Below are 12,609 nucleotides of genomic sequence, written 5' to 3' on the forward strand. Positions count from 1 at the left end.
AGCCCAGACACCAATGTTATAATATGGGGAAATAGGCAGGACTCGCATGTACCTGACAGTTTTGCATTTCCTGGTTTCAGTTTGCCAAAACGCCGCCTTCGTTTCCGTACCTCTAGTGACAGGAGCTTCCGCTCATACAGAGCAGCATGAAGCTGAGCATTACAATCCATAATGTCCAGACCCAGTTCTCCAGCAAGATTCAAACTGCAAAAGACGAGAACAAGGAGATTCCTCAATGTCTTTCCTCCCTAGCTATACCCAGATAAAACCTATTTGCTGGTCTCTGTAGTGAATCTATACTGTTCCTACACCACCAGACAAACAGGACTGAGTTAGTACAAGTACACTGTTACACTTCTGAGAATTATCCAGTCACAAGGAGTACAGAAGAATCAGAGTTACCTACCTGTAACTAATACTCTTTGAATACACACAGTCACACTAGCGGGAGCAAAAGTTTTTATTCCATTCTTCAAAGCAGTGGGGATGTATGTGTGCATGTGTATTTACTGGGGCTCAGAGAACCATGTGTAACAAGCCATGATGTGCAATAGGCTTCTATATTAACTATACACACAGGATAGTAGCTGGAGGGCCGGGGTGGGAGGTGTGGGGAGGAAACTGACTGAACAAGGAAGCAGTTTATTTGTTCATACATCTATCTGCTTCATGGGCCCAGCTGGAAAGATACTGGTCTCTTTATGATTATGCAGCATTAAGTTCCTTGGATTTGTACACATGAATGCTAATACCAGGGAGGACTATCTGACTACTCCCAGGACATCCCTTGCCCAAATACATCTTACAGTGGTACCTCGGGTTACATATTCTTCAGGTTATAGATGCTTCAGGTTACAGACTCCGCTAACCCAGAAATAGTACCTCGGGTTAAGAACTTTGCTTCAGGATGAGAACAGAAATTGTGCAGCAGCGGCGCAGCAGCAGCAGGAAGCCCCATTAGCTAAAGTGATGCTTCAGGTTAAGAACGGACCTCCAGAACAAATTAAGTTCTTAACCCGAGGTACCACTCTATTTGTTTCATTTGTATCCTACTCTACTCCTAAACAGTCTTGTAGCCTCACAGCTCTGTGAAGTATGCTATCCTTAAAAAGAAAAAACTTGTTTAAGACTACCTATGAGCACCAGTGCACAGCTGAACAAGGATCTAAAACAAGGATCTGAAGAAAGATCTTTATCATTCCCACCATTATAGTACCGCACCAGCTATAAGATATATGCCACATCACTCGGCCTCTGTGTTGAACACTGAAATCCTAATCAAATCAGGGCACCATTAGACCATGGCAGTAGCCATCAGTTCTTGGACTCATTGTTTTTAAGATTTGTTTTCCTATAATGAAGGGCTGTCTTAGAAGAAGTTTTAAAAGATTTCCACCAAAAATCCCTGAGCATTTTCCTTTCCTCTTAAAAGCAAACTATTTTCCACTAAGAAGCTGTAGGCTGAGAAAATATGTCCAATGGTATGCCAGGAAAGGCAATAAACCTTTAGGAGGGGCATTCCCTGCAATTCCAGATGCCAAGAACACTCCAACAGAGATAGTCACCAGCCAGCACAGCTCAGGTATATTTTGCTACTGGTGAATGCAAAAGAGTAATTCATTCCATGCACCCCCTTGTGGGAATTGAGACTCAATTGTCATCAGACAAAACAATTCTAGAAATGCTGAAATACCCTTTTTAAATGCAGGCAAGGATAACGAGGATACTGGATTCTGAAAACTGAGAACTGCCGCTTAGATTCATATAGTGGCTACAATGAAGTTCTCCACTACTGGATGCCTGAGAATTACAAGTAGGGAGAGAGTTGGTGCACTTGTGGGCTTCATGAAAGCATCTAGCTGGCCACAGTGAGAACAGAATGCTAGACTTTCTGCTTGGCCTGATCTAGCAGGGATCTTATTCTCTTAAGGTTTCCTCAACAGGCTGCACTGTGCTAACTCAATGGATTCAAGCGCCATACAATGTTGTAGTAATCACTCTGAATCTCGAAAAGCAATACAATGCAATTTAAAGATCCCAGGTTTGGTAGTTCTGTGAGCCAGCCCTGTGTGAAGGAAACTAGCTGGATTTTTAAAGTTTTGTCAATTATTCATCTTTTCAGTCTAAAACTTCATTAGAATTAGCCTGTGACATTTCCTTTGTGAATTAAAACCTCCCAAATCTTCTCCCCACTTCTTCATCCTGCTAGATACTTAAGGTTAAATGCATGTGACCTATGAATGGTAACAGGAATGTCGGATATTCTGGCAAACTATGCTTTGTGAAGTTGTGAAAATTTATTTAATTAGTTTATATGCTGGTTTTCAGGGAGAACCACTCACGACTGGCCCTCAAAATTAAAAATATAAAACAATATATTAACGCAAGCTAAGGAACAGTAGAAAATTGTAGGAGCAGGGGAAAGAACAAAGACTTATTAACACAGTATAAATGACGCTTAATTTCCCTTTCCTGTAAGGGAAAGCTCAAAACGATATCATCACTGACTAGCCAGTGCAAGCCTTGCTACTTGTGACCAACGTGTACAAAGTTAATTTGTTGTCACTCTCCATGAGAGACTGGATTTTGCCGTGAAAAGGCAGGGTCAGAAGCTTTTTAAAAAGTGGTTTTCTGTGCCTCTGATATATTTAGAGCCTAGAACATGTAGTGATTTCTTCCTCTTCCATGCCATGCTGTTCTGAAGAACCATATGTCTAACCTCAAGCAGTAGGCATTGGTTAAATAAAGGAAGCTACATAAAATAGTATTTTCTACAATCAAGTAGGTGCCTGGCAAAAAAACCAGAAATTGGTACTACTGTGATTTTCTGTTTGAAGAGGGGACTGGAGGACATTCGGTTAACCGGATGACTCTTCCAACTAGAGAATATAGGCAGTGCCCTTTGAACAATACTGCCCTGCGCTGTGCTGAGGTAAACCAGGTGCGGCATTTGATTGGCAGAGCCGCCGCCACTCAGCCTCTTCTTCCCGTTGCCATTGCCAGGAGTCTTGGTTTCGCAGCGAGTTCTGGCTTCGTGGTGCAGGCCAAATCCACAACTCAGATGGGCCTGATCCAGCCCAGGAGCCTTAGATCTGGACCCCTGCTCCAGATCATAATGACTGAGCTAAGGAGACCCCGCAACCGCTAACACAAGCAAAGTCCATAAACCATGCTCCACACAAAAACTTATGTCACACATACACAGATATAAGACAGTGTATTTTAACACAGAGCAAGAATACCTCACACAGTGAAAAGGAATTCCTAGATAACTGAGATGACCTCAACAGGAATGTCTATTCCACCCCTAAACCTGGAAGGCAACAAGCAGAACCAGGGTGGGTCAAATGAAAAAGTGGACTGGAGGGCATTCGGTTAACAGAACGACCCATCTGGCTTCCATAAAAGACGAACATCTGGCGGGGTGGACAATATTCTGGCAGATTGGCTAAAACAGTTCTCTGTAATCAGGCCTTTGGCTGATTAAATATTCTATTGCCTTTGTTTGTGGGAGGGGATTTTCTTTTGATTTTGTTTCCTCTTTATTTGGTGTTCTCATTGTAATGTTGTGAACCGTCCTGTGATCTTCAGATGAAGGATGGTATGGAAATTCAATAAATAATACATAATTTTAAAAGTACAGTACTTAGAAGACCTCTGGATCAGACACTATAGGCTAGGTGTGTAAGAAATATTAACTATTATTCCTATGTTTTTGATAATTTGTTTTGAATTAATTCCATTTACTTTAAAGCAATGTAAACTTTGATATCCTTAAGTGCACACAAATTTACTTTTTAATTATAATTCTGTAACTGAAGACTCCCTAGGTCTTACTGGAACAGCCTGTAAGGTTATATGAACCAAGAGCAGAAATACTGGCTAAACTCAGCAACTGTGAGGGTGGAACCCTTCAGCAGAAATATGTCTGTATTCAGAAGCTGAAGGGAATCAGAGTTCACAGGTGGTTGAGAATTCCCCAACGTGGCCTTTGAGGAGGGCACTGAGTTCACTGAGTTCAAACTTTGGGGGGAAATATGAAGAAAAATCCTAGCCTAGTGAACTCAGTGCTTCTCCATACATGGAATAATGTGGAATATGCTGATAAAAACGTTTCATAAGGTTTCTCCAAGATTTGGCAATATTCTCTACTGTCTGCAATGCTGGAATTATGAAAAGAAAATAGGAAGTTATGATACTTGTATCTTTTTGAGATCTTGCTGAGATCTGTGAATTTTCTGAAGCAGAGACTGTACTTGAGGCTGAGTAGAGGGGACAAGAGCTTGCAGCTAGCCCCAGTTTATAAAGCTTTGAACTACTGTCTAGTTGGGATCCAAGGGTATGTGAAGCCATATGTAAATCCAAAGGAGGGGGGAAAGAGTTTTATTACCTGGACTCGGTCCTGAGACATCTGGCGGCGAGATGACCACGTTGCAAGTCAAGGCCTCTAAAGAGTAAAAGAGCAAGAATTGTGTGATTTTAAAGACTGCACCTTTGAACTCTGTCTTGTGCCTGTTGATGATATATCTTGTTAACTAGGAGGAGTTAAAGTGCAAGAAACCTAAGGCTTCTGCAATTTTCTGCCTGGAAAAAACTGATTTTGGAAACTGGCATCTTGTGCCTGAAGAACCGACTGCAGAAGGAAGGAGAGGCTTTTCCAGGGATGAATTTTGAAATGAATGGAAATGCATCCCTCTCTCAGCTTCGCTGTATGTGTGAAGACTCCTTAATATTAATGATTTACTTTCCTAAGGTGCAGAATACAAAGAACATTATAGGGTATTTCCTTTTAAGTCCTACTTAGTTTTGAATTATTCTGCTTGCTAAATATTTATTTGTTCTCTTTTAATCAAAAGAAAGCCAGACTAGACAACCTACAGAACAAGTGCTTGCTCACTGAACTACACACTACAATGTAAAATGCAAGATTTATTTATTTCATTAAAACTATATACTGCTTAATTATAGAAAAGACTTCAAAGCAGTCTACAAAAAAGATAAAACAATAAAACAATAAAATTATCACTAAAAAATTTACAACCACAATTTAAAACATACAGCCTACTGAAAATGTGAAACAAACAACAGACTTAAACCAAAATAAATCTCACAGGTATTAGATTATTTTCTCCAGAAATCAAGATCTGTGACAATCAAATTGCAATTTATGAACTGTTTGCCTGCAGCAGAAATGTTCTCTATGTCTGTCATGTGCTGTGGACCAGGAAAAATGGAGTACTACCTGTAGGCTACTGAATAAGATTCTGAACATTGGGGAAGTGGCCAGTTATTGCTTAAAACTGTGCTAATGCCTCTGTGTTCTGACCTTACTGTAAGTCACATTCTTTCTCCACAGGCAAACAGCCAGCTACACTAAGAAATTCATACTTCTCTAACCTTCTGTTATCTGATCAACTGGTGAAAATGCAACATAAGTACTGTAATGAGTCAATGGGCACAACTAGCTGATAGGAAAGCCACTCTGCCCAGTGTCCAGGGAAAATAGAATCATAGAAATGTAGAGTTGGAAGGGACCCTGAAGATTATCGTGTCCAACCCCCTGAAATGCAGGAATATGCAGCTGTCCCACACGGGAATCAAACCTGCAACCTTGGCATTATCAGCACCATGCTCTAACCAACTGAGCTATCCATGATCTATTGGTATGTTAATTACTGGCCTCAAAGAACAGTTGTTGCTTAATCTGTAAATATCAATACATCTACAATAATTATTTTTTAAGGACCACCAACAGGTAGTATGCAACAAAACTATAACTATTTCTTTCTTCCTAAAAGATTTATTAATTTTCATGACACATCTATGTACATTACACTAACTTGAGGTCCAAGCTCTGCTTTTTGCAGGGACTGGCCACACTATTTTAAAATTTCTATTTTAATTTTCTGGAAAACACAACTTAGAATAAAATCATAATCTCTGATAGCCAATCCAAAACTTGTCCTGCTAGCTGCAGCGCTATGCACATCCTTCTCTTTCAGTTTCAGATTTTGCTTACTGAAAAAGCAGAACTGGAAAACTCAATAGAGTTTTCAGGGCCACAGAAAGAACTTCCCTCTGGGTCTAGAATGCCCAGGGGCAATTTCCTGCTTGTCCATGTTTTAGAGATTGGTTAAAGAAACAACTATTTTCTACAACCAAGTAACTGGGAAAACTCCTGGTCAGAGACCACATAGGCCAGGTAAGAAGCTTGTGTTATTTGATGAATCATTGTATTTTAATATTCTGCTGGAAGCTGCCCAGAGTGGCTGGGGAAACCCAGCCAGATGGGCAGGGTATAAATAATAAACAATAAATTATTATTATTATTATTATTATTATTATTATTATTATTATTATTATTATTATTATTGTTATTATTATTATTATGCTTTTGACATTTTGTTTTGAATTCTCCTCTGACTTTTTATATATTGGAAAACACACACACACACACACACACACACACACACACGGATGTTCTCTGGCCAACACACAGTTTAAAGTAGTAATTGAAAATTTCAAAAATCCAGCAACACAATACTCAGGACGCCAGTTTACACCATTAAAATCAGCTGGTTGAGAGTTTAACTATGCAATCATAAGAACATTAATATTGGACCTTGGCAAAACAATAATAGCAAGTAACTAATTCAGCTTTCACAACCATTTCATAATGGCAGAGCAACAAGCATTCTCACGATACTGAAATCCAAAGAAATGACACAGACCACCAAAGAGGGAACCCCCTAACACAGAAACATTTTTAAGACTATTTCCCATGCAAGGAATATTTGGCAAGGGTATGAGGATCACAGAAAATGGGAAGCAGAGGGTTACCACTTCCCTCCACAACTACAGCCCCCACCACAAAAAACCCCAATTTCTCTGTAAAAGACCTCCTGCTGGATGTCTCAGCACATAGGGAACATTTGCCACTACCCCAAACACAGCAATTAGCCTTGTAAACAACCTTCTATTGTTTGACAAAAAGAGTCCCATCTAAAGTCTAAGGTGACTGCATGGTCAAAAATACAAACCCAACTTTTTCCTTTAATAACTTGCCTATACAAGCTGCTTACCGAGTTCGTTTAGAAATTAGGCATCTTCTTGACCCTCTGCAGAACAGTGAAAAAAGAATATTGTGGTTACATTACCATTATACTACATCAACATAAAGCAGATACATTAAAAGCCCAAGGCAGGATTTGCCTAATGAATCCCATCAGCAAAAGTCCTGCAGAAAGGCTTCCATAACAAGGCTTTTCACCTTCTCTCCTCACTCCCCAAATCAGCTTGGTTGGCCAACTGGTATCTGGTTGGCCACTGTGAGAACCGGATGCTGGACTAGGTGGTCCATTGGTCTGATCCAGCAGGCTCTTCTGATGAACCTCCAGAAAGAGCTAGCTACCCATTGAGGAGGGCTTTCATCTGAACAGCCAAGGCAATTGTTATGTTCTTGAGAATTGCCTTCTTTATAAGCCTGTGGATTACTCTATTTCTGTTACTGTTTGCTCCAGCTAGTGAGCTAAGAGCCAAAATGCATTCTACGAGCAACTGCCCAATGGACCCAGCACTTTGTCTACAAGCAATCTGTTCTTCATGTTCACTTTCATTTCTCTTTCCTCCTATGGGTCTCCTTCTGTACTGCAGACTCCTTGAACCACTTTCCTACCTGTCACTGAAAAGGCGAGAGGCCAGCATATAGTTCATTGTCGTCTTGTGCTCCATATAGGATCTGAAAAACCAAGAGGAAGGGAGTCAGTTTAAATTCAGATTAGGAGTATTTAAAAACGGAAGACTCAGTGAGAAAAAAGTGAAAGCTTATCATGAAAAGTGAGGGGGAAATAGCTTCATCTGTCAGGAATAGAGGAAAGGTAAGACTAATAAGGAAGCTGGTAAGAATTAGATAGCACAAAAGGCAACAGAATAGTGTTTGATAGACAAAAAGACCCTGAAAGTGAAATTTAAAGCATAATGAATGGTCTTTGAGAGTGTACTAAGGTGGGAATAAATTAGAATTTGCATCTTCTACCTCCTAATGTCTTCTATCATTCCAGGATGAAAGGATCAAAATTAGACTTTTTGCTCACCCATAAGTGTCCCAAGTTAATGGCGTAGGGAATATACGAATGAATCCCCCTCTTCGCTCATATTCCTCCTTCACTCGACGCAAGACTTTTATCTGGAATCAGAACAAGCAATGAAAGGCATTAGTACTTTTTAGTTGTTTAGGTTTGAATTGGTTTTGTCGTCTTGATGTAACTTGGCCTGGCATCAGTATTCATGAAAGGTGAGTAATAAATATTTCAAATAAATAAAAACAAATAATGGAAAGGGTTAACCTTGGGATGGAATGCATTGAGATACACATAATCTCTGTGAATCATTTAGCTATGGGGTCAATATTAATAGTTCCACTTTTAAAAGACAAACCATTTTATTCTTTGTCCCTTAATTTCCCTATCTATGCTGCCAAGATGCCAGTCTCAGTCTGCTGACACAAGGCAGAGGCATCTGGCAGCCCAATGCACCCATTCATGGTGACTAATTGCTCCCTTCTTCTGCACATGTACCATGTCCAGTGAGTGAATACAGTACATGACAACCCTTACCTCCTCCATGGAGAGCCCCAGCATGGAGCCAAAATGCCTTCCTACTGTTTTCTCCTTCGCTGAGGGCGTAAGGTTTTTCATCTCAGCATCACTGGCAGACAGCGGCCGAGAACGCTGTAGAAGCACAATGAGAAACCTGATTTTAGCATTTCCCCTCCTTCTAATCTTATTCCAATTATTTTTAACGGGGTTTCAAATACCAAAGTCATTTGCCCAGCAAGAGACATCACTCTCCAGGCATCAGAACCAGGAGTCACACTCAAGAGGCAGAAGAATCCAAGGGCACCAATGCCAGGATTCACACTCTCTGCCTCCAACTATAGCAAGTCCACACCCCATTCAACACCAAAGCCAAACTCCACATTCCCAGTGTTTGACCACAGAACCACACCCCAAAATAGCAGGAGCCAGCATTCACAGCTTCTGTCTCTATGGGCAAAATATGACACATATTCCTGGCTCTGGTACCCGGGGGGTAACATTTCCAGCTCTCAATTGCTGGATAACCCATGTCTTGTAGTAGTAACCTGCTTAGGAGATGAAGCTACAGTAAGGAAAAGAAACGCAGCTCATCTGTATTTACACTAGTTCCAAGTGTTAAAATGTCCACAGCTAAAGATCTTTACTGAGCCAGAAGATATCCTGCATTCAGCTCTATCTCACCTCACAAGGCTGTTTGAGTTAGTAATGGGCAAGTACAAAATGCAAACAAAAGGGTTGGGGAGCAGAAGCTGAAATCCAGGCAAGACATTTTTGACCTAGCTGCACTGTCAAAGTTGAAAACAAAAGGTATTTAAAGACCTTGAGATAATAAGTTCCTAGAGAGTTTTTTTAAACCTTGAGATCAAAGTAGCTGAAGCTAAAACCAAGTTCAGCTGCACCACAGATTAAAGGCTCAGCTTGATCTATCTCCATAAAGATATGAATATTAGCAATATGCCCCATTATTTCATATGGGTTATATTCCTCTTAACACAGAAAAGCAGAGTTTAAAAACCAAAAACTGAATTTGCCTCAGAAGAGACATATACAAACCTAGACAAAAGAAGACCTATTATCAGTAAGTAACTCAGACTTATGAATGAACATAGAAAAAGTTTGCTGGATCAGCCCAAAACTTCATCTAGTTCAGCAATCTTTCCCATTACTTAATAATAATAATAAACTGTAATCCTTCCAGCCATTTATAGTATGGATCTTCTGCTATTTTTAAGGAATAATCAAGGGAAAGTATCATTTCTTCTCTTGAACAAGATGTGTCTATTACCTCCTCTTTGACTCTAGAATGCTTTGTATGAAAATAACACCAAACAGTTGTGTGTGCTTGCCTCTGCCATCACTAGGTCAGTTATGAGCACCCAGTCTCCAATCTCCAAGGTTTCTTCTTCTGTTAGTACAACCTTTCTTGTCTTTCTTCTCTCTTACATTGGTATTTCTCCATATTTCAGAAATATGCATACACTCTATCAAAATAATCTAAATTTTGAATTTGTTGCAGTAACATGCATATTTTGCAGAGCATGCATAATCTTGATTAATGTGTGTGCTTTATTCTGAAACAAAGTTGGGATTCACTTGACACAAATGGCTGCAATTTTAGGAAAAGTAAGTGCGGGAGAGAGGCAGGCAGGCACACTAAGGGTTATCACCTGCCTGCAGCTCCTGCCATTCCATATGCATTGTTCATTTCTCTCCCCTGAACCTCTTTACCATTCCTTTATAGTGTCTTAAAAGTCGCTGCAGACAAAATTAATATATTACTTTAAATTTTGAAATAGACAAATGGAAGTTTGTAAATGAAGAAACATAATAGCCCAATACCTACCAATTTGGCATTTGTTGATCGGGACTGTGCAGAAACAGGGCGCTATAAGAGAAAGACAAAGAATAATGATTTGATGTTCCCCTTTGAATCCTGGAAACAACTCTGCTCATGTAGCAGTCATAAATGCATAGATTTCACACCAACAGGCATGATCAGATTTCCTATGCCTCTCCCTCCTCAATTTGCTCCAGAGAGTCTTCCAAGTACCATATTTTTCACTCCATAAGACGCACCAGACCATAAGACGCACCTAGTTTTTGGAGGAGGAAAACAAGAAAAAAAAATATTCTGAATCTCAGAAGCCAGAACAACAAGAGGGAACGCTGCGCAGCAAAAGCAGCAATCCCTCTTGCTGTTCTGGCTTCTGGGATAGCTGCGCAGCCTGCATTCGCTCCATAAGATGCACACACATTTCCCCTTACTTTTTAGGAGGGAAAAAGTGAGTCTTATAGAGCGAAAAATACGGTATATGGAGCAGATTTTGAGGGCGTGAGCTAAAGTGAGGAGGAGAGGAAAGGGAAGACACATTTGCATGAGTGGAAGAACATCATGCAAGCAGGATATTACAACTATCACCCATCTAGCGTACATTTCTAATCTGTGTAAAATGTCAACTGCTTTTGCTTCATCTTCATCATTACATTTTTACCTCTTAAATATGTACTCAAGACATTTAGGATTATACATGAAGCACACAATAGTGCTGAATGTGAAATGTTTAAAACCAACTTCCTCTTCTGCTTGAAAATACTAACGCAAAAGCACATGTAAATGAAACAATGCCAGATTGATGACCAGTTCACGCTTTTCTTCTCATTTCCCTGTGTTGACTATAAGTTCATTCTTGTACTCCAAAGCACCATGCACACTGATGGCACTATATAATCACCATAATCATCATCAAAATAGCAAAGGATTGGGTGCAGGGAATGGTTAGCATCTAGAGGTCAATTTCACTTCCAGCAGTATAGAAGCCATACACAGCGATGAAGTACTAAGATACAAAATAATCAAAGAAATCACAAAGTTGTCAGATAAGAATGAATAAATGAAACGGCAATCATCCTTGCTTAAACCCGTCTTCATAATCTGTTAATAGCAGAAGAGAAGGTTTTTATCTTTCAGCTACTTTCTCAAATTTCTCCTTACTTGAGGTTTCTGATAAGGATGTCTCCTTCCCTCAGGGGTAAAGTATGATGTTCGGCTGAACCGCTGACCTGGATCCTGACAAACAAAGCCTGAGAGCGGAAGCAAAATAGGCCACAGAAAACTTAATTTATGGGCTAGTTTAGTAACTCTGTATCAATAGCCTACGACAGCTTAACTCCTCCAGTGAAAGAACTGCGAAAAGGGGGCATTTGAAGGCGCACTGTGACACACCCATCAGCTGATGGAATAGGCGCAAATGCCCCCCCCCGCAAATCTATGAAGATTTGAAGGAGAAATACCGGGGGGGGGGGGATTGAAAGCCTTGAGTAAAGTGCAACCTTACCACTCACTCATCAGCTAATGAATGGCAGGAAGTGCTCCTCCAACCAGCACACATACTGCTGCTGCTTCTCCTTCAAGCCACCATGGTTTGAAAGAAATGCAGGACAGAAAGGGTATCTAAAAGTCTTTTGTAAAAATCCCTGCATGAGGAACCCCCATTTGCTTTGAAGTCCCAACAAAAAATCACATTATGTCACTATGCCGTCCGGTGACTAACAGGTGGGCAGGGCCAACAGGTCAACTTGGGCCCTCCAGGGGTGGGGGAGATAAAGATATAGCCTTCCAGTCAGAAAAAAGTTCTCCATTCATTCTCTAAACAAGATCTAAATGCACTACTTGGAAACACCGAAATGCAACCAAATTCAAAACACCCAGATCAGCTGATGGTGGGGGTTTATCTCCTCTCTCTGCTCATCAAATGATTTATCGGATGACAGGAAAGAAGGAGAGTTGCATCTGCGCTGTGTCAACTTTTTCCCCCCACTGTCAAAATTGGTGGGTTCTTGGGAGGCTAGAAAAATTTGCCTGTAGGCTGGGTGAGACCCATAAACTGAGGGCTAGCTACCCCAGTACAATGCTTTGTAAACATGTGAAGGCCCAAGGAAGAAACAAAAACAAAAAATAGGTTCCCTTTTTTTCTTCCTCCACCACCCCTTCACATCTCTATATCTTTTCTGT

The 12,609-nt window shown here is 40.4% G+C and overlaps 1 protein-coding gene across 4 annotated transcripts in view; it reads right to left on the reverse strand.

The window, feature by feature from the left end:
• The window catches only part of TTLL5 (tubulin tyrosine ligase like 5), a 116,094-nt gene that overhangs the window by 67,312 nt on the left and 36,173 nt on the right, over positions 1–12,609 (reverse strand). For all 4 annotated transcript variants that reach the window (XM_081172412.1, XM_081172414.1, XM_081172413.1 and 1 more), the window contains exons 15-22: positions 11,590–11,678; positions 10,441–10,482; positions 8,616–8,729; positions 8,094–8,185; positions 7,676–7,738; positions 7,083–7,118; positions 4,391–4,447; positions 53–204 (exon numbers count right to left, since the gene is read on the reverse strand). In XM_081172412.1, the coding sequence (XP_081028538.1) occupies positions 53–204; positions 4,391–4,447; positions 7,083–7,118; positions 7,676–7,738; positions 8,094–8,185; positions 8,616–8,729; positions 10,441–10,482; positions 11,590–11,678 (645 nt within the window). The remainder of the gene's footprint in view (positions 1–52; positions 205–4,390; positions 4,448–7,082; positions 7,119–7,675; positions 7,739–8,093; positions 8,186–8,615; positions 8,730–10,440; positions 10,483–11,589; positions 11,679–12,609) is intronic.

This window comes from Podarcis bocagei (genome assembly GCF_964188305.1).
Source record: "Podarcis bocagei genome assembly, chromosome: 1".
NCBI classification, from domain to species: Eukaryota; Metazoa; Chordata; class Lepidosauria; order Squamata; family Lacertidae; genus Podarcis; species Podarcis bocagei.